Below are 20,801 nucleotides of genomic sequence, written 5' to 3' on the forward strand. Positions count from 1 at the left end.
CACAGGAGAAACACCCTTTTCATTAGTTTATGGAGCTGAGGCTTTGATTCCAGTTGAGATAGGAGAACCAAGCACACGATTCATGCAAAAGACACAAGAATCTAATGACGAAGAGATGCGGGTCAATTTGGATTTACTGGAAGGCAGGAGAGAAGCTGCATTAATAAGAATGGCAGCACAAAAACAAGTCATAGAACGATATTACAACAGGAAAGCACGCCTCAGATTCTTTAAAGTTGGGGACTTCGTACTTAAAAAGGTTTCCCAGTCTACAAAGGCAGCCAACGCGGGTAAATTAAGTCCAACTTGGGAAGGACCCTATAGAGTTCGTGATATTGCAGGCAAGGGAGCATATGAATTGGAGACAATGGATGGAAAAGTACTGCCTTCACATTAGAATGCTGTTCATTTGAAGAGATATTACTTCTAAGGAATACCCACGGTCAGGTATCACCATTTTACATTTAATTTTTTTTTGAATTGTTAAAATTTTACTAACGATTTTAGATGATAGGCACAAAGCTATCACGTACTAAATGATGAGTCACGACCTGTAAGGCACACGGAATAATCTACAATTCCTGGCCTAGGGTTACAATTATTCTGATAGAAATTTAAACGGGTTAAGCAGTCTTCATCTATAATCCGTACCTCCGACTCCCGTATGTATTTCCTTTTCAGGAAAAGGACCAAACGAGAGAAACTATCAAGTGCTCAAGGCTTCATACTTCAACACTCAAACACTTGGGGGACTACATAATATACACAAGTATATATAAAGAAGGCAGAGAAGATTGAAGAAAAATCAAGCCTGAAAAAGTCAAGTGCAGAGTAATAAAAGTCACACGAAGTCATGAGCCAAGGCTAAAGAAAACCTTACTGTAGTTAGGGTAAAAGCTATATACTGAAGCAGGTTGTAAAGAAAAACCTTGCATTTATTGTTCTAAAACGGGTTATAAAGAAAAACCTCGTGTTTATTATTTTTTCTTAAAAATCTGTTACAAGGAAAAACAATTACGAGAAAGTTATAGATGTAATTCAAATACATGTAAGATGTTATTCAAAACTTGTCAAGGCTCAAAATAAAAACTTGTCAATGTTATTCCAAAGAAACATGCGTGTTCCTATTTCTTTTATCGTATGCTAACACCATTATGAAGTTGAGACGTCTTCTTCATTAAGTGTCGAAATATAAAAGGGCCGTCTTTTATAAAACTCATGTTTAAATCATGAGATTAACAGAAGCATTTTCAAATAATAAAAATGCAAAATTATTCTATAAGTCCTTAAGAATAAAGGCAAGAATAAAAGCAAACAGTAGTTAAAACAATAACATAAAAAACTTCTTGAATACTTAAGACTAAGTAAGAGCTTAGTCACAAAACTATGAAATTGTTTATCCAAATTGCCCTGTGAAAGACTTGGGGACTTTCGTTCCAAAATCAACCCTCAAATGATAACCAAGGGTTTCATTACAAAAAAAAAACTTTCAAAAGAATCCAAGGGCCTTAAACATAGTTTTCCAAAAAGGTACCTGCAAAAAGGGAATTTAAAGCAATGTAAATTTTTTCACTAAGAAGAAAGAACTGAAGAAGGATCATCAACGGGCTCAACTTGGGCAGGATCATCAACGGTTGCGAGTTGATCTTCATTCACAGCATTAGGAGCACCAACAGACGAGGTCTCACCTTGGCTCGCAACGTGAGGCACAATTGGGCTTAAAGAAGGTAAGACACCCGTGGCGATTTCAGCGTTCATAGGAACTTCAACAACGGGAGTTTCAGCCACGAGAGTTTCAATCACGGAAGCTTCATCCTCGGGAGATGAAAAATCTTGTGTTTGTTGAGCTCGTTCAATGGTTTCATTTACCTTGGCTAATTCTAATTCCAGGTTGTAGCTTTCTTGACCCATTTCCAGTAAGGTGTCGCGACGTGAATTTAAGAATGCCCAACTTACCTCAACATCAGTTTTCTCTTCAAGGATTTCATAATCCCTCTCCCAAGCAGCGACATTATTCTTGAGTTCTTCATTCTCAGCCATGGCAGAACTATAAGAAGATTGAAGGGTGGCATGAGAACTCTCCAAAGCATGCACCTTATCAATAGAGGCTCGAAGATCCTTCTGTGCCTTAGTAAAATTCTGAACAAGCTCCCCGACATAAATTTTTTTTTTTGATTCAAAAGATCCTTCAACGCCCTGATCTCTTCATTGGCCTTGGATAACTGTTCCGAAAATGAAGACTCAAGGCGCTCCCGTTCCCTCTCTGACTGACTCGATGAAGCCTTGGTGACCGCCAGCTCCGAAGATAATGCTCGTACTTGCTGTTCTAAGGTACTTCTTCTCTCTTGTAAATCCTCCATGTCAATTTGAGCGTTGTCAAACTGTTCCTTCCAGTTGTTCGCTTCCAACTGGGAATCACGTGCTACCTTCTCCAAGAGGGAGATTCTGCTCATCAGCTCAGTGCCTATAAGATTGGCCTGCGTAAAAAAGAGAAGTAAGAATCCCAAAGTCAAAAATTCTTATAGAATGAAGAAAAAGTAGGAAAGAAAAATACCTTTAAAGTGGCATGCACTATGTCATTCATGAGAGTTAGGTTGCTATGGATCTCAAGCTTTGCTTTCTCGATGGGGCCAATCAAAGGCTCGAGCCAAATATCAGCTTGACCGGGCTTTCTCAAGAGGCTGTTGTTAGCAGGAACCTCAATGGTTACGCTCCTCATAGCAGTACTCCTACTTGAAGAACCTACCTCCGCATGGTGAACAATAGGTGGAGGAATTGCCAAAGGAGGAACGGTGGAAGAAGGAACAGAAGCAACAGTTGATGAAGGTAAAGAAGCAATCACAGGTACGGGAGATGAAAAGGAAGACAAGGGAAGCTCGTCTAGAACAGGCCCTAAGTTTCCACTACCAAAACCACCAACAAAAAATTGATCGACAGACTCACGAGTGTCGTGAGGAGAGATGTCATCATCAGGAATGATAACTGGAGTAATAACAGGCTCGGAAAGAGACAAATGAGGGGAGACTTTAGCCTCGTCATCAGAGACGATACGTCTCCGGGCTCGTGGTCTCATCACCAGGGAACCCTCATCTTCTTCCTCTGAATCTTCCTCCTCAGTAGCTTTTCTTTTTGAAGAACCCAAGAATATATCTTGGGCTGAAGAGGTACGAGTACTCAAAGAGTCACGAGAAGCTATGATTGCCTCTGTAGTAACTCCTGGGATAGCAAATCCTGATAAAAAGAAGGATAAAAGTTAGAACAAAGAAAATATTTATATACAGACAAAGTAAAATGGGAACTCTTACCATGAGTTTTTACTTTCCAACCGTAACGGTTGGAAAGGTTTTTCCACAACCTACCCTCCATTGGAGCGGTCTTCAACAATTTTCCTACCCAACTACGGAAGTTGGGCACGGTCTCCAAAACACCCATGGTTGCTGAGAGAAGTAAAAGTAACGACATTAGAAAAGTTGATAATGCTTGCAAGGAAAAGGCACGAGGAAGATTTAATACTTATGTTCAAATTTTCGCTTCTCAGGAAAAGGAACGTTATTTTCACCCACTAAACCAACAGTGGGGGCAGCAACAAACCGAGCATACCATCAACGGTCTTTATCGTCCGCGGGGCTCACTAAAACCCTTTTGCTCCTGGCTGCTAGGGTAAACACGCCGTTGCGAAAAAGCCTAGGGGAATAGAGATGAATTAGGTGGGGAAAAGTAAATTCAACCTCCGCCAGGTTAGTAAGGTGCCTCAAGCATGCGACAGCCCTCCAAACAATCAGACCAATTTGACCCAAACACACGTTGAAAAAACGGCAAAAGTCTAGAATGACCGGGTCAATGGCCGGTTTAAACCCTAGAGTGAAAGGGTATGTGTAAACAAAAGAGAATCCGATTAAGTAAGAAGTGATCCTTTGATTTGGGTTAGGAATGATAATTGGAAAATCGTCACTCCAGTAACAATCTTTACGAATTATGGGAGTTAAAATATCTGTGATTTGAGTGGGGAAAGCGTCAGCACGATCTAAAGAGGCAACTTGGGTCCTGAGAGATTCTCTATCATGGTGAAAAGAAATTTCTGTTGGGACTATTTCTTCAACTAGAGGCTCACGAAGGGGCTCAGAGGATTCTTTATTCCTAGAAGAAGATCTTTGAGAAAGGGAACCTCTAGTCCTAGAAGAGGGACCCGAGCTAGAAGAAGGAGTGGATGTGCTACCACCACGAGCAGACCCCAAGCTACGGAGTCTACCCCCTCTTCTATGCCTAACAGGAGCATTGGGGAAGTTATCTAAAATGGGGGTTCTCCTAGGGTTAGGGTTTGGTGAAGTTATGACAAAGAATATTGAAGTAAAGCAGAAGAAAATAAGAGGTTTTTGAAGAATTAAAGTGTTTGACACGCTTTATGTGGTAAAAGACAAGTAAAGAAGTTATATTTATACTAATGGGTGACCGGCAAAAGGAAAAAGTACAATGATGGAAGAGCTATAATAATGATAACTGACACTTCGTGAATAGGGAAGCCGAAAAGAAAGCCTAAGAAAGTGCTGCAAAACTGTAAAACCAATAAGAGGATGACACGTGTCTAATGCATTAAATGGAAGTGACAATTGAAGCGTCGATTCTGTCAGAGCATTAATGGTGACAAAAATTCTCTTTTAAATGAATTTCACTTCCCAAATATTCAAACTGATGAATAAATGGAAAGTGGGGGGACTATCTGTATTGGAAAAAATTGTATTTTATATATATGGTGACGTGTCAGGACACGTGGATTGGTCAAATGGTCAATGAATCACAGTTAGGTACGGTTCAAGAGTTGTAAAACAGACACGAGGAAAGAAGGAGGAAGAGGCACGGGACATCAGATAAATAGCACGGCGCCCGTACCTATTTAAATTATTTATATCCGGGCATCAGAAGGAATGAATCTGGTTATAAAAAAGCGTGCAGATACAGCATTTAATGGGTATTAAATGCTGAGTCCGTTAAGGAATACATATATTCAATGTAATGATTGTGTAACGTAGCATTCAATGTCTTTAATTATTCATAATAGCCTCATTATGATTTGGCATAACGTACATTCTCAAAGGTACTTATAAAAAGGAGATATATGATCAGTTGTAGGACACACAAAAAAGTTATTGAAATATACTTTGGCATCATCTGTTTTTCTTGATTCTTATATTGCTACTCAGAATTATTTCCTTTTATTCATTTCTTTAATTATCAGTAACCCGAGTTCTTCTAAATTCTAGCTTTGACTAAAATACTATTTTTTGATTAAACACATGCTAATTTAAATTAGTCGGATTAGTGAGATCCAAATATTAAATAGTTATATTAAACTGGAAATTAAGGATTGTATTAAACTCAATGTCAACTTCATCATGAAAATGAACACAACAATTTATCCAATTTAAAAAGAAAAAGATGAAAATAAATCCTTTTTAATTATTCTTTTTGGATAATGTCATGTTACAAAAGATGTATTTCACATACAATTAAGCTAAGTTGACTAGAGTTTCTTGAAGACTTTTCTCTAAAATCTCTTTTTCCCTAATCCTAATTAATACAAATTATTATCCCATCATAATTTTTCTTTTTTTCACATCACCATCCACTATGCTTTCTCCCAATTAAACTAAGACAGGAAAAAAAAGAAAATAAAGAAAAAGATTATCCTAACTAAAAAGAAAGAAAGTATCAACTAGGAGTATTTGGTGGTCCTATCAAGAGCTAAAGGTCAATAAATAAACATGAAGATTCAAACTTGTTGCCTCCCAAAAGCCTAAGCATCAATAATTAGCTGGCATTCCACTACTTCAATTTTGTAGTACAATCAAATTGACCCCTCAAAATTCCGGTAAATCTAGTAAGTCCCCGGACTTTATGAAAACATTGTACCAAAAGTCCATGTCGTCCTCTAATTTTGTTCCAACCATGTCCATACTTTCTTGCTTCACGGAAGAAAATGGGAATTGGACTTGTAATTCTTCACCTGTACCCTCCATATCAAAATTCGAGTTATCGCCCGTGGATAAATCATCCGTCCAAAAACTCTCATCAATCTCTGGAATAAAACTTTCACACGAGTCCATCTCATCTAATTGCTTAAACATATTCTGATTATCGATTGTGATGGTCGTCATGGCCGTTGAATCGGCCGTGACAGTCGACATCTCGCTAGACGATCGTTGTGGCGAGTTCGGGCCGGTCACGGGCCCATTAATATCTTCTTGAATGTTGCTAAAATTGCCTGAATTATTGAAGGTCCGAGAAGTACTAGGAGCTTTGGAATCAAGGTTGTTTTTGGAGTGTTTTTTGGAGTTTTGAGGAGGCTGATAATTTTTAAGCCTCTTTTTCAAGTGGGTGTGCCATACATTTTTAATTTCATTGTCCGTTCGTCCTGGTAATCTCGCTGCTATTGCAGACCATCTGAAAAAATAATTAAGGAAGTTTTTATTAGTACAAAATCTAAACAAATATTTATAATTATAATTTAAAGAGAAGTGGACAAGCATTAAGGTACGTAGTGCTTAACTTTAATTATTGTGTCACAAGAACCTATAGAGATAGGAATCACATGACTTGATTTGTTTAGCAAGTTAATGATATAGATTTGCTAATTAATGAGATTAAATTATGTAACTACAAAACTGTCTAAACGAATCTTTTTCATATATATATTTTGATTATTCCTTGATACAAACAAAATGATAAGATAAGTACATTCTGATACTTTTCTTTTGTTTAATCTCAATTAAATTTTGTAACTACTCTCTGAACAAAAAAGACAAAAGTTTTCCAAAGATAAAATATTAGCATGCTTGGCATTGTCTTTATAAAAAGGGGAATTAAAAATGAAAGAAAGTCTGATTATTTTTTCTTCTCTCTTTTTTTCTTTTTCAGTGAATAATGATTATGAGCATGCAAAGGCATTACTGAATATGATAAAGACAATACTCTAAAAAAAATATTCAGCTTTTAAAGTTGTGATCATTATTCTTCTTGCCGTTGCTCTCTCTCTTTAGAATTCCTTTAATTTCTTTCTTCTTTTTATTTAGTTTTAAGAAAATAATGAAGGGATTATATGCATGTGATAGATCTAAAGAGGAAAGAATAATCGAGGAAACTGTTTAATTAATTAGCAAATAAAGAATATAGGTGAAAAATGGAAAATTATGATTTTTGAAACTGACCTATTGCCAAGCATTTCATGTAACTGAATAATGGAGTCTTCTTCTTCTCTAGTAAAGTTTCCCCTCTTTATATCTGGACGCAAATAGTTAGTCCAACGTAATCTGCAACTCTTCCCACATCTCAAAAGTCCTGATAAATCCAAAAAGAAAAAAAAAACAATTAATAAATGATTTTTTACTAGTAAAAAGTTCAAGAAAATGTTAATACAAAAATAGGTTTTCATTCTCTAACAGAATGCTACAAATTCTAAACCAATCTTTTCCAACTTTCACCATTTTTTTTTCCCAATCAATATCTTGATCACGAGAAGGGAAGCTTGGAGCAACAGTCAAGCTGTCTCCGCATGACTTATAAGTTCCAGCCATGAAATCAGCTACTGGTACTTGTATCAGGGTGGGGTGCCTATATAACACCCCTTGGGGTGCAGCTCTTTCTCGGATTCTGAATAACGCGGGATACTTTGTACACCGAACTACCCCGTATCTTGATCATTCATATCAAAAAATGAAAAAGAATTTGAAGGAATTAATTAATTACCAGCTAGTTTAGGGAGGGCTCTCCAATTGCCATGGCCATTTGTTTGAATATAAGAAACAAGAATTTGATCTTCTTCAGGAGTCCATGGTCCTTTTTTCAACCCCATCTTCTCACAACAAGGAGCTCTAACCATTTTTGCTTTAATCACTTGCTAATCTTGATTTGTGAATAAATGACTCTTTAATCAGTTGGTTTTATTCTTCAGAAGTAGTATATCTTTTGGCTGTGGTTTAGCTCTTTTTCAGTGCTCTCTTCTATTCAAGAAATGAGAAAGGCCAAGGATGGCTACCTATTTATGCTTGTAAAATAACGACTTATTTATAGCCAAAAAAATCCAAGACCAGCGTCTCATTTTCAAAAAGTCGTCCTTGCTTGCGATTTCCACGAAGTTGGATCTCTCTCTCTTTCTCTCACTAAGAAATAATAAAAGAAAATAACGATTTGAATAAATATATCTTTTACATGTTGTACGACAAGTGTGTATAAACGCTCAATTCCAAAATGGACTAACTGTATGGGTCAAAATCCGACCCCACGATAATTAACGGAGTTAATCTCGTCCTGAGCTAAGACATAATTAATGAAGTGGTATGGCCACTTATTCGTAACAGGACTCGACTCTTGTCCGATTTAATCTACGAGGGTACGGCCCAGTCATTCCCCCATGGGGACGGAACTTCAGCATGGCCACGGCCATTTATCGCCAGCTCACAAAGCTCACATCTATAAATACTAAGAGCAGTAGCCCTAGAAAAGGGGGGGGCTTCTTGACCACTAGTGAGAGGAGAGAGAAACGAAAAAATATACCCCTCTTATGGAAAGGGAAAAACACCATTGTAAGGCTCTGAACCTCTTCATGGAGAGGCAGACCAAACAAATATTATCAATAAAGGTTTCTAATGCTTCTCCCCCTAATTCTGAGTTCTTATTTTAGTTTCTTTCATTTGGTCCAACGAATTATTACGATTTGCTATGATTATCCCGGGATTAATTTATATTGTTTTGTACTCGTAAGATGTGTAACATTTTTTGAGCAAACAGACGGTATATATGTCGATAAGAAAACCAATAATGAATTATACATATTTTGAGTATGAGGGTTAAATTGATTAATTAAATATCATATATATTAACATAAAGTAACATGCCATGGATATATAGGTCGTGCTACGATCTAATAAAAATGGATTAATTATGTTGAAGTTTGAGTCATTCTTGAGCCGAGGGTCTAACAGAAACAACTTCTCTATCAGGTAAAGTTAAGGTTTGTGTATATACTATCTTCCCCATACCATACTTATGAGGATTACATTGAATATGTTATCGTCGTTTATGTTAAAGCTTGAGTCAAGATCCAACCTATCAAGTTAAAGATTTTTTGCCATAACGCAATTGTCCAAGTCAAAACTTGTATGCATACAATGTGTTGTAAAAATTGGGTAAAGAACTTCTCTCGTTTCTCATTTATTTCTTTTTTATTTTTTATTTTAATGCATCACTCACTTATCACGTCAAAATTGAGTTAGTTACAAAATCTTGGGCTGATTTTGCCAACCTCACTGCAGGAATAGATCTGAGCATAAGAAATCACATACACTAGTTGAATTTGAAAATCCAAATAAATTAAAATACTTATTTTCCGGGGCAGGGAATCGAGTGAAAATAAAAATGGGTTATTTGAACCCAATACTTTTGGCTGAGACTCTGTATATGCATTAAAAATTTATTTAAAAGTATAAATAATAAATTTTACACCCCGCAAATTAGATGGATGGATAAAATATCAAATACCAACCCATAAAGTTTAAATTTTTAATCTGCCTACGCTTATTCTAGCTTTTTCAATTTTTTGCCATCCACAAAGGTAAAATAACGAAAAGGAAAGAGAAAAGTAATTTGAACAAATCAAGTTTAAATATTTTACGTTAAGTGGGTGGACTTAGTATAAGTGATTAGCTTTGAAAGCTTGTTAATTTAATTGGTAAGAATTTGTCATGAAGTGATTTGGGGACAAAGTGTAATCCTGCATGGAAATTCACGAAATCTTATTTATATTATGATAACTCAAATTGAATATTTCGAAAATTTGTCATTATTTTATTGGGAAAAAAGAAAATATAGAAAAATTGTCGTCACTACATGACAGTTAGACAAGTTGGGATTCTTATTATTAAAAAAGATTTTTCTGCTGTGAAATAGTCACATGGGTGTTCTAATTTATTTTTTAGTTTTTCAAGGACCAAAAGATAATAATACAGTAAATATTTAGGAAGCTGGGTCGTGGGTTCTCAAGTTTTCAAATGGTGCAACTTGGTCCCCCTTATTACATCGTTATAAAGTTTTAGTGAGCCAAATCTGGCATGCCAGTGTATTTTATTCCAAGTCAGTTTGCTCTATAGTTTATTAAATAATAAATACTAAACTATCTTTAGGGTCAAAATGACACAAATGGTCCATTTCTCAACTGATATAGATAATATATCGATATGATAATTATACTTCGTGTATTAATTTGATTAAATATTCAGGGGACAAATTAAGACAATTGGTTTTCAAAAAAAACATAGTGAATTTTAACTACAAAATGATCTTTATTTCCAAAAAACAAATCAAAATGTTTTACAATAATGTCATATTATTCTTTTATTCTAAAAAATAAGTTTATAGAGATCTCCAATCACGTACAGTCAAATCATTATTTTGGTGGGTAAATTTTTATAATTGGTCCCCAAATTGTCTCTTTTTGTTCACCATAATCATATAATTTTGTGTTATCACACAAAAATCACAATACTCTCACAAATATAACAGAAAAGTTACATCAGCCGGAAACATAACCGTTTGGTGAATGTTGTGATTTTTTGCTATGCTTTCTTTGAATCGAGAGTTTCTACCTTCACAAGGTAGGATAAGGTCTGAATACACCCTGTCCTCTACAGACTCCACTTACGAGATTACACTGAGTTTTTTGTTATTGCTAGCAGTTGATTGGTGGTAGGAGAGTATTGTGATTTTTATGTAACAAAACAAAAAGTTACGTAATTTTGATAAATAAAATAAAAAAAGATAATTTATTGACTATTTATGAAATTTATACTCATGTTTTGGAAAAATCGTAAAATATTAAATATATTAATTAATCAAACTAAACCCCAAAACGCCACCATTTGATGAGACTTGTCTTCAAACACAAAACAGTTGTTTGCTTTAACGCCACCATTTGTTTGGCCACTTGCCTGTAGGTATTCTTAATCACACAAAATAATGCTTTTTTCTAATAAAATTTTATTTAATAACAAAAAAATTCTCATATCTAATCTATTCTTTATTTTTAATTCTTTAATAAACTTTTTTTTCAACAAGATAATTAGGTGAAATGTTATAAATAGCTATATAATTAGTTATAAAAATATTTTTTCGATAAACATTTGAGATTAGGTTTTAGAAATTAATAGTACTTTGATCCTTATGAGATCTATCTGAGTCTATTAATCTTCTTGAAATTTAATATATAATATTTTTAATCATTAAAAGGGTATTTTTACTATGTACACTATTTGGTCGTGATCGATGTCTGTTGTTTAGTAGTGCGAATTAACATAAAGTTATATTCAAGTTAATTTCTTTTTTCGTACAAAATCGCAAAACTAATTTATATGAAAGTTACAAGAGATGGACTTTAGTGGCTACAAGTTGCAAATAACATTCTTAAAAATATAGTGCACGTGATAGTCTAGACCAAGTCAATCCACGTGATGTGCCCACTTCTATCAATAAACACCTTTTAATTATTCTCCTACTTCTTTTTAGTATTTAAATCCATACTTTTTTTTCTTGCATATTGAAAGCTGAGTACTAAATATTTCTCCCAGTCGCGCGTCCCCCCCTCCCCCCATACACACAAATACACAATCTATGCCTAGAATAAAACTCGGTAGACAAAGTATTTTAGGTTCATGCATGGTCCGGCAAGGGCCGCACCCCCTAAGGGTTTAATGGACTGGCTACCCTAATGCAAGCACTACTAGCTACTCACACGGCTTGGATCCGTGACCTATATCCTATAGGTCATATAGAGATAATCTTATGTTAAATCGTTATAATTTTTTAAACTTCAAAAGTTTTTTTTTTATATTTTCTAAACTTCGTGTTTAGTCAAAGACTGCCACATAAATATGACGACAAAAGCAATAGATTTCTCTACATTTAATACCTATATAATTATTTGAAAACCTAAATTCAACATAGTATGTGGTTTGAGCTTCATGATTTCATGGTTCAGCTCTTCACATATACTGGAAGTTTAATGTACCGGACAATACTTTACAGATGCATTTTCACTATCATATTTTTGTCGTATATGAAGATATTTAATGGTTGAACGTAAAAATTTTGGTTAGTTACACTCAAACTTTGTTATCTTATTGAAAGTAGAGTGAAAACAGTGTCACTCCTTGAAAATATCATTGATTGACTCGGTCATTATCAGATTTGCCTCTTTTTCAAATCACAACCATGTTAAAATAAAGATTAAAAGGGATTTATGTTATCGAAAAACAAAACAACAGTCAATATTGAAGAATAATATCTATAATGAATTTGGATAATTACAAAGATTACCCATCAAAAGCGAAATGATTACGAAGCAAATAAATAATACGAACAAAGAAAGGACGGAAAGTAGCCTACATTCTTAGTCTCACGTTTTATAATTCTATTTATTTATTTATGTATATTTGAATAAGAGAGTACAAATAGGAGGAAAAAGAGGAAGAAATCTGCATTCTCATTGGTGACATCGTAAAATAGTTCTTGGATTTAATGGGTAAATTGTCAAATCAAGTTGCATTCTTATAATTTGTAGCCAAAAAAGGAGAATCACAAAACACCAAAGTTTGTCCCCGAAAAAGGAAGAAAAGAAGAAGAGGAAAATGTAGAATTAATTCTAAATGGTCATTCAAGGTGATGAATTTATCTATTTTCTTATCTTAGAATAAAAAAATTATTAAATTATTTATTTGTTTTTCCAAAAATATTCAAGTAAGTGTTTTACTGACTTTTTATCCTAAAAAAACTAATTTTATTAGGTAAATTCAAGTTGAATGACCGTTATTTAGAAAATTAACTCAGAAAATGAATCAGTTAGACATCTCGACTAGTAAAAGCAATATTCTTTTTGATCATTGATAATAAATATGCAATCGCCAAGTTTCAGTGGCATAAGCTTATACTTAATAGAAAAATTAAAACATATACTACTCATTTATTAAAATTCTCATGTGCTTCGCCCAAGAAATTAGTACTTTTAAAAACATGATAATTTTATTTTTAGCGAGTAAGTAAATCATATTCCAACTTTACCCGAAAAATAGTTAAGGCAAATTGGTCCCTTTTTGATGAAGATGTCACGACCCATTTTTCTCAATAGGTCATGAGGGCGCCTGACACCCTTGTCAGGCAAGCCATTTCGAAAATATTACCAAAATAATTTTGTTGCTTTTAGTTAGAATTAAGCGAAATAAACACTCAACTTAGAATTCAAAACTAGAAGAGATAAATATCATAATGAAATAGTTACACGACCCTAAAATAATCGTCTACCAAAGTGTGTGCCAGAACCTGGTGTCATAAGTTACAGGCAACTAGTAGAATATACACCCAAAAGAATACCACACTACCCTACTGTCTGGATCAGAATAGACAAAAAATAACAATGCAAAAGAAAGACTTCTTTGGCTGCGGATCGGCATGGAAGGAAAAGCAGCTCACTGTAGAAGTCCCAAGCCTGCTCACAAATGTGCACCAGAGAAATAACCGGATCCACATGCCTCAGACCCTGTACATTTAAGTACAGAAGCGTAGCATGAGTACATAAACAATATGTACCCAGTGAGTATCCCGCCTAACCTCGAAAGAGTAGAGACGAGGGGTCGACTTGATACTCACTAGGGCCAAATAATATCATAAGTTTAAGTTTAACAATGAAAATCTATAACAGGCAACAGTTTACAACTAGGCATATAAGTCATATTCTCGCTAAGATTCTGATTAATCAATTACTTCAGTCACAATTATCAATTCCTTTCGAGTTATGAAAAAAAAGCGATTCTAATAGTTAACACTCTCAGGCAAAGCTATACAAGCATGCGCAAATATGCCGAGGCGACGGCCCGATCCAACAAAAATAAACAGTGCACTTGCTGAGGGGCGACGGCCCGATCCAACAGAAATAAATTGTGCACTTGTCGAGGGTCGACGGCGCGCCTATAGATGCATCTATTCATACCGAGGTGATCGGCCTGATCCACAAATAAGTAGGAATATCAAGTATACACACAAGGCACATCAATAGTCATAAATGCCAAGCAAGACTTCAACAATTATACAAGTACGTTCTTATTCCCTTTTTAAATCTCTAGCACACCCTAGATGTTCATAGTAACAAGATAATAAAGAGAGTCATGTAAAATAAGCATGATGTGGGTCCTAAGCTACCCGGACCATCAACATAGTAGTAGCTACGCACGGACTCTCGTCACCTAGCGCGTGCGTAGCCCCCGCATTTAGCAAAAATTTCTCAATTATTAATCCTATGGGGACAGTTCCCCCTCACAAGGTTAGAAAGGAGACTCACCTCGCTCCAAAGCGCGCTCCCAAATATCAAGAACAAGCCCAAGCTCTTAATTCGAAGCCGAACGATCGCAAACTAGTTAAAATAGGTAAGAACTAGTCAATAAAGGCTTAAAAGGCCGAATTCTAACTATTTAAGTAATTTCCCAACCTTTCCCACAAGTTTCCTAAATTCCGACCCCGGGCCCACGNGATTCCGATATTTTTTGAAGGAAATTGTTCTCTACAACCTAAAGATCAATAATATATGATTTCTAGTCCATTTCATAACAAATTTCATGCTTAAATCTTAGTTTTGCTAAACCCTAGGTCTAGCTCTAACCCTTGATTTTTACCAAATTTTAGTGTTTAATCTACCTAATGTTCATGTAATTTAACTTATAATGGAGGGAGATTACTTACCTTGAAATAATATGTTGAAACCCTCTCTTTGGAACCACCAAAATCGCCAAGTGAGGAGTAAGGTAGGGGGGAAATGACTTTGAACTCGGATTAAATGCATTCACTGCCTTCCAGCGATTTCCGCTTCTGCGGCTAGAGGACCGCATCTGCGGTCCCACACCTGCGAAAAGGTGGCCGCATCTGCGGAAGTGGGCGAGGGAGGGTTGGACCGCTTCTGCGGTCTGAGGCCCGCACATGCGGAACCGCTCCTGCGGTTACCTGGCCGCTTCTGCGGCTTGGGCCTTGAATAGGTGGACCGCATTTGCGGTTTGGGGATCGCATAAGCGGGACCGCTTCTACGGTGCCTAGGCTGCTTCTGCGGCTTTCCCTGGGCCTTCCCCTTTTCGCATCTGCAATGACATGACCGCATCTGCAGTCCCGCTTCTGCGGTTCAAGAACCACAGATGCGGTTATGACAGAAGCAGCAACCTCCAGCCCTTTCTAAGTTTTCTACTTCGCTCGAACCTCGTTTGTTTGACGCTCGGGGCTCCCGAGCCCCGCCCAAACATACCGACAAGTCTGAAATCACGAGGCGGGCCTACTCGAACCCTCGGAACTCCCAAAACAACGCTAAATCTTAGAATCACCCCCTAAAACCAAATGAATCAAACTATTGAATCCTTAAGTTCTTATTCTCCTCTAACGGGTCAAAACACCCTTAAACTACTCGGATTGATACCAAATTTTACGGTAAAGTCTTAAATGACATTACGGACCTGTACCAAGCTTCGGAACCAAAATCCGAGCCCGATACCTAAGGAATCAATGATTTCTTAGTTTCTTTAATTCTTTAAAGCTTCAATTAAACAATTTCGGATAAAAATTCATTACTCAAGCTAGGGACCTCGGAATTCGATTCCGGGCATACGCCCAGGTCCCATATTTTCCCACGCACCCTTAGAAATTGTCAAATCAAAATTTCGGGTCCGTTTTTCAAAATGTTGACCGAAGTCAAACTTGGTCTTTTAAGAAAATCTTAAAGAAGCAATCGAGCATATTTTGCTCTAAACCATTCCAACTTCCGAACCACTCGCCCCCGCAAGTCGTGAATTAGTTGAAGCAAGTACGGAAGGCTTAATTTAGGGGAGCGGGGTTCTAGAAGGCAAAACGACCGGTCGGGTCGTTACATTCTCCACCTCTTAAACAAACGTTCGTCCTCGAACGGGCATAGAAAAGTACTTGGGCGGTTGAATAAGTGGGGATATCTGCTCCGCGTGTCCTCCTCGGACTCCCAAGTCGCCTCCTCGACCAGTTGGCCCCTCCACTGAACTCTCACCGTAGAAATCTTCTTGGACCTCAGCTGGCGATCCTGTCTATCAATAATAGCAACTGGCTCCTCCTCATAGCCCAAGCTCTCATCTAGCTGAATGGTGCTGAAGTCCAACACGTGGGATAGGTCGGCATGATACTTCCGAAGCATCGAAACATGAAAGACTGGGTGAACTCCTGATAAATTAGGGGGTAAAGCAAGCTCATAAGCAACCTCCCCAACTCTCCTCAACACCTCAAAGGGGCCAATAAACCTTGGGCTCAACTTTCCCTTCTTCCCGAACCTCATAATGCCCTTCATGGGCGAGACTTTCAAGAGAACCTTCTCGCCCACCATAAATGATACATCCCGTGCCTTCTGATCCGCGTAGCTCTTTTGCCTGGACTGAGCTGTGCGAAGCCTCTCCTGGATCATCTTTACCTTATCCAAGGCATCCTGTACCAAATCTGTGCCAAGTACCCTAGCCTCACCATGCTCAAACCACCCGATAGGAGAACGACAATGTCTACCATATAAAGCCTCGTACGGGGCCATCTCTATGCTGGACTGGTAGCTGTTATTGTATGCAAACTCCGCTAAGGGCAAGAACTGATCCCACTGCCCTCCAAAGTCAATCGCACATGCTCTGAGCATATCCTCCAAGATCTGCACTGTCCGCTCCGACTGTCCGTCGGTCTGAGGATGGAATGCTGTGCTAAGCTCTACACGAGTCCCCCAACACACTCTGCACGGCTCTCCAGAAATGGGAAGTGAATTGAGGGCCTCTGTCTGATATGACGGACACCGGCCCACCATGCAACCAAACTATCTCCCGAATATAGATCTGAGCATACCTCTCCGCTATATAAGTAGTCGCCACTGGGATGAAATGGGCCGACTTGGTCAATCTATCCACGATGACCCATACCGAATCGACCTTCCGCAAAGTCCGCGGCAACCCAACTACAAAATCCATGGTAATGCGCTCCCATTTCCACGCTGGTATAGGCATCCGCTGAAGTAGGTCGCCTGGCCTCTGATGTTCATACTTGACCTGCTGGCAATTCAAACACTTAGTCACATACTTCACTATGTCCTTCTTCATCCCCCGCCACCAGTAGTGCTGCCTCACATCACGATGCATCTTCGTAACTCCCGGATGAATAGAATACCTCGAACTGTGGGCCTCCTCTAGAATCCGCTCCTTGAGACAATCAACATTAGGAACACATAGACGGCCCTGGAGCCGCAGCACACCGTCCTCACCAATAGAAACCTCCTTGGCACCTCCCTGAAGTACCGTCTCTCTGAGGGCTGCTAAATGTGGATCATCATACTGCCGGGCCTTGATCTCCCCCATTAACGAAGACTGGGCGACCACACACGCTAGGACCCGGCTGGGCTCTGAAATGTCCAACCTCACAAGTCTGTTAGCCAAGGACTGAATGTCCAAGGCTAGTGGCCTCTCCTCTGCTGGAATGAATGCTAGGCTNATGTCAGCTGTGGAACCCTTCCACTCCAATCTCGGCAATCCTGGCATCACTAGTGAAACAGTCTTGGCATGGCAATCAAGGACGGCGTGATACGGAGATAGCCAATCCATGCCCAAGATGACCTCAAAATCGATCATGTCCAGCAACAGAAGATCCGCTCTAGTCTCGAGACCACAGAAAGTGACCACACAGGACCGGCAGATCCAATCCACAACCACAGAATCACCCACAGGAGTGGACACATGAACAGGAATACCCAAGGGCTCAGGCCAGAAAGCGAGCGAACAGAGACAATACATATGAATAAGTAGACCCTGGATCAAATAATACTGAAGCATCTCTGCCACCAACGGAAATAATACCTGTGATGACGGCATCTAAGGCCAATGCATCCGGCCTGGCTGGAAGAGCATAGAACCTGGCTGGGGCACCTGATGGCTGGCCCCCACCTGACTGGGGAGTGACTGGCTGACCTCTCCCTGTCTGACCTCCACCTCTAGGACGGCCTCTACCCGTCTGCCCTCCACCTCTAGGTGGCTGGGTGGCTGGTGCCGGAGTTTGGGGCTGTTGGCCCTGCTGTACTGCCTTACCCCTAAGCCTGGGGCAAGTCCTACTCAGATGTCCCGGATCTCCACACTCGTAGCACGCTCTAGGCACCATAGCCTGCTGGCCTGGAGTCTGAGTCTGCTGACCTGAATACCCACTGGAAGAACCCTGGATAGCTGGAGGACGACATGAACTCTCCGGCATGGCAATGAAATAAGGGTCAGGGGGACCATGGGGGCCTGAATACCCACTGGAGGGACCCTGAATAGCAGGCGGGCAGTAGGAACTCTCTGGCATAGCACTGAAATAAGGGCGTGCTGGAGGCCCCCGGGCAGGTAGTGGTGCTACTAGATTGGCCCCTCCCAAACTGACCTCTGCCCCTAGCTGGGGCACCTCTGAACTCGCCGGAGAACCTAGCTCTCTTATCCTGCTGTATCTGCTCTCTACCCCTCTGGCGATACCCCTCAATCCGACGAACAATCTCGACTACTAGCTGATACCCTGTGCCCATCTCTACCTCTCGAGCCATACTGAACCGAATCCCGGGATGCAACTCCGCGACAAACCTCCGCACCCTCTCTGCATCTGTAGGAAGTATCATGAGTGCATGGCGGGACAACTCAGAGAACCTCGCCTCGTAGTCGGTCACAGACATCTGTCCCTGCTCGAGCTGCTTGAAATGGTACCGCAGCTCCTCCCTCTCAGAGAGCGGAATGTATCTGTCCAAGAATAACTGTACGAACTCACCCCAAGTGATGGGAGGAGAACCCGCTAGCCTGCCAAGAATATAGGACTGCCACCATCTACGGGCCCTGCCCTCCAACTGGAAAGTAGTGAAGTCAACTCCATGAGTCTCCAATATCCTCATGTTGTGCAGCCTGTCCCTGCACCTGTCTATAAAGTCCTGGGCATCCTCATGACGCTCACCCCCGAAGACTGGGGGGTGAAGCCTGGTCCATCTGTCCAATAACTTCTGTGGGTCACCATCCATAGCTGGCCTGGGCTGGGGTGCCACTGCAGCAACTGGCTGAGCCCCATCTGCGGGAAGTGCACCCGGAGTCTGATATACTGCAGCTGCATGGCCTGGAGCCTGAGCAGTAGGGTCTGGGCTCCCCCTCCTGCCTGAGAAGTAGCTGGGTCTACTGGAAATAGACCAGCCTGAGTCATAGTGTCCATGAACCGTAGCATGCGGCCCATGACCTCCTAAAATCCCGGTGCTGTCATGAAATCCGCCGGTGTAGGCTCAGCTGCGGGCACCTCGCCCTGCTCCTCAATAATAGGATCTGCCGGTGGTGCAACTGGAACGGCTCTGGGACGCCCTCGCCCCCTACCACGGGCCGGTGCCCTCCCCCGGCCTCTACCTCGGCCTCTAGCAATGGGGGGAGCAGCTCCTCCCGGGTCCGGAACGTCGGCGGTACGAGTTCTCACCATCTGTGAGAGAATAGAAGAGGGAAATTTAGTACTCTAAGCACTGCACGACAGGAAATGAATAAAGAGTAGTCTTTCCTAATACCCTATAGCCTCTCGAAGATAAATACAGACGTCTCCGTACCGATCAACAAGACTCTATCAGGTTTGCCCATAACTCGTGAGACCTACGTGAACCTAGTGCTCTGATACCATGTTGTCACGACCCATTTTTCTCAATAGGTCATGAGGGCGCCTGACACCCTTGTCAGGCAAGCCATTTCGGAAATATTACCAAAATAATTTTATTGCTTTTAATTAGAATTAAGCGAAATAAACACTCAACTTGGAATTTAAAACCAGAAGAGATAAATACCATAATGAAATAGTTACACGACCCCAAAATAATCGTCTACCAAAGTGTGTGCCAGAACCTGGTGTCATAAGTTACGGGCAACTAGTAGAATATACAACCCAAAAGAATACCACACTACCCTACTGTCTGGATCAGAATAGACAGAAAATAACAATGCAAAAGAAAGACTTCTTCGGCTGCGGATCGGCATGGAAGGAAAAGCAGCTCACCGTAGAAGTCCCAAGCCTGCTCACAAATGTGCACCAGAGAAATAACCGGATCCACCTGCCTCAGACCCTGTACATTTAAGTACAGAAGCGTAGCATGAGTACATAAACAATATGTACCCAGTGAGTATCCCGCCTAACCTCAAAGGAGTAGAGACGAGAGGTCGACTTGATACTCACTAGGGCCAAATAATATCATAAGTTTAAGTTTAACAATGAAAATCTATAACAGGCAACAGTTTACAACTAGGCATATAAGTCATATTCTTGCTAAGATTCTGATTAATCAATTACTTCAGTCACAATTATCAATTCCTTTCGAGTTATGGAAAAAAAAGCGATTCTAATAGTTAACACTCTCAGGCAAAGCTATACAAGCATGCGCAAATATGCCGAGGCGACGGCCCGATCCAACAGAAATAAATTGTGCACTTGTCGAGGGTCGACGGCGCACCTATAGATGCATCTATTCATACCGAGGCGATCGGCCCGATCCACAAATAAGTAGGAATATCAAGTATACACACAAGGCACATCAATAGTCATAAATGCCAAGCAAGACTTCAACAATTATACAAGTACGTTCTTATTCCCTTTTTAAATCTCTAGCACACCCTAGGTGTTCATAGTAACAAGATAATAAAGAGAGTCATGTAAAATAAGCATGATGTGGGTCCTAAGCTTACCGGACCATCAACATAGTAGTAGCTACG

General features: G+C 39.6%; 1 protein-coding gene across 1 annotated transcript; it reads right to left on the reverse strand.

Moving 5' to 3' along the window:
• Positions 1 to 5,432: 5,432 nt before the first annotated feature.
• LOC109239673 (myb-related protein Myb4-like) lies at positions 5,433 to 8,035 on the reverse strand. The gene is made up of 3 exons (XM_019406260.1): positions 7,741 to 8,035; positions 7,203 to 7,332; positions 5,433 to 6,438 (listed from the first exon to the last, which is right to left on the reverse strand). Exons 1-3 carry the CDS (start codon positions 7,871 to 7,873, stop codon positions 5,856 to 5,858), a joined length of 846 nt encoding a protein of 281 aa, XP_019261805.1. The 5' UTR covers positions 7,874 to 8,035; the 3' UTR covers positions 5,433 to 5,855.
• Between the last annotated feature and the right edge of the window lie 12,766 nt (positions 8,036 to 20,801).

The sequence above is a fragment of the Nicotiana attenuata genome, unplaced genomic scaffold (genome assembly GCF_001879085.1).
Source record: "Nicotiana attenuata strain UT unplaced genomic scaffold, NIATTr2, whole genome shotgun sequence".
Classification (NCBI taxonomy): domain Eukaryota; kingdom Viridiplantae; phylum Streptophyta; class Magnoliopsida; order Solanales; family Solanaceae; genus Nicotiana; species Nicotiana attenuata.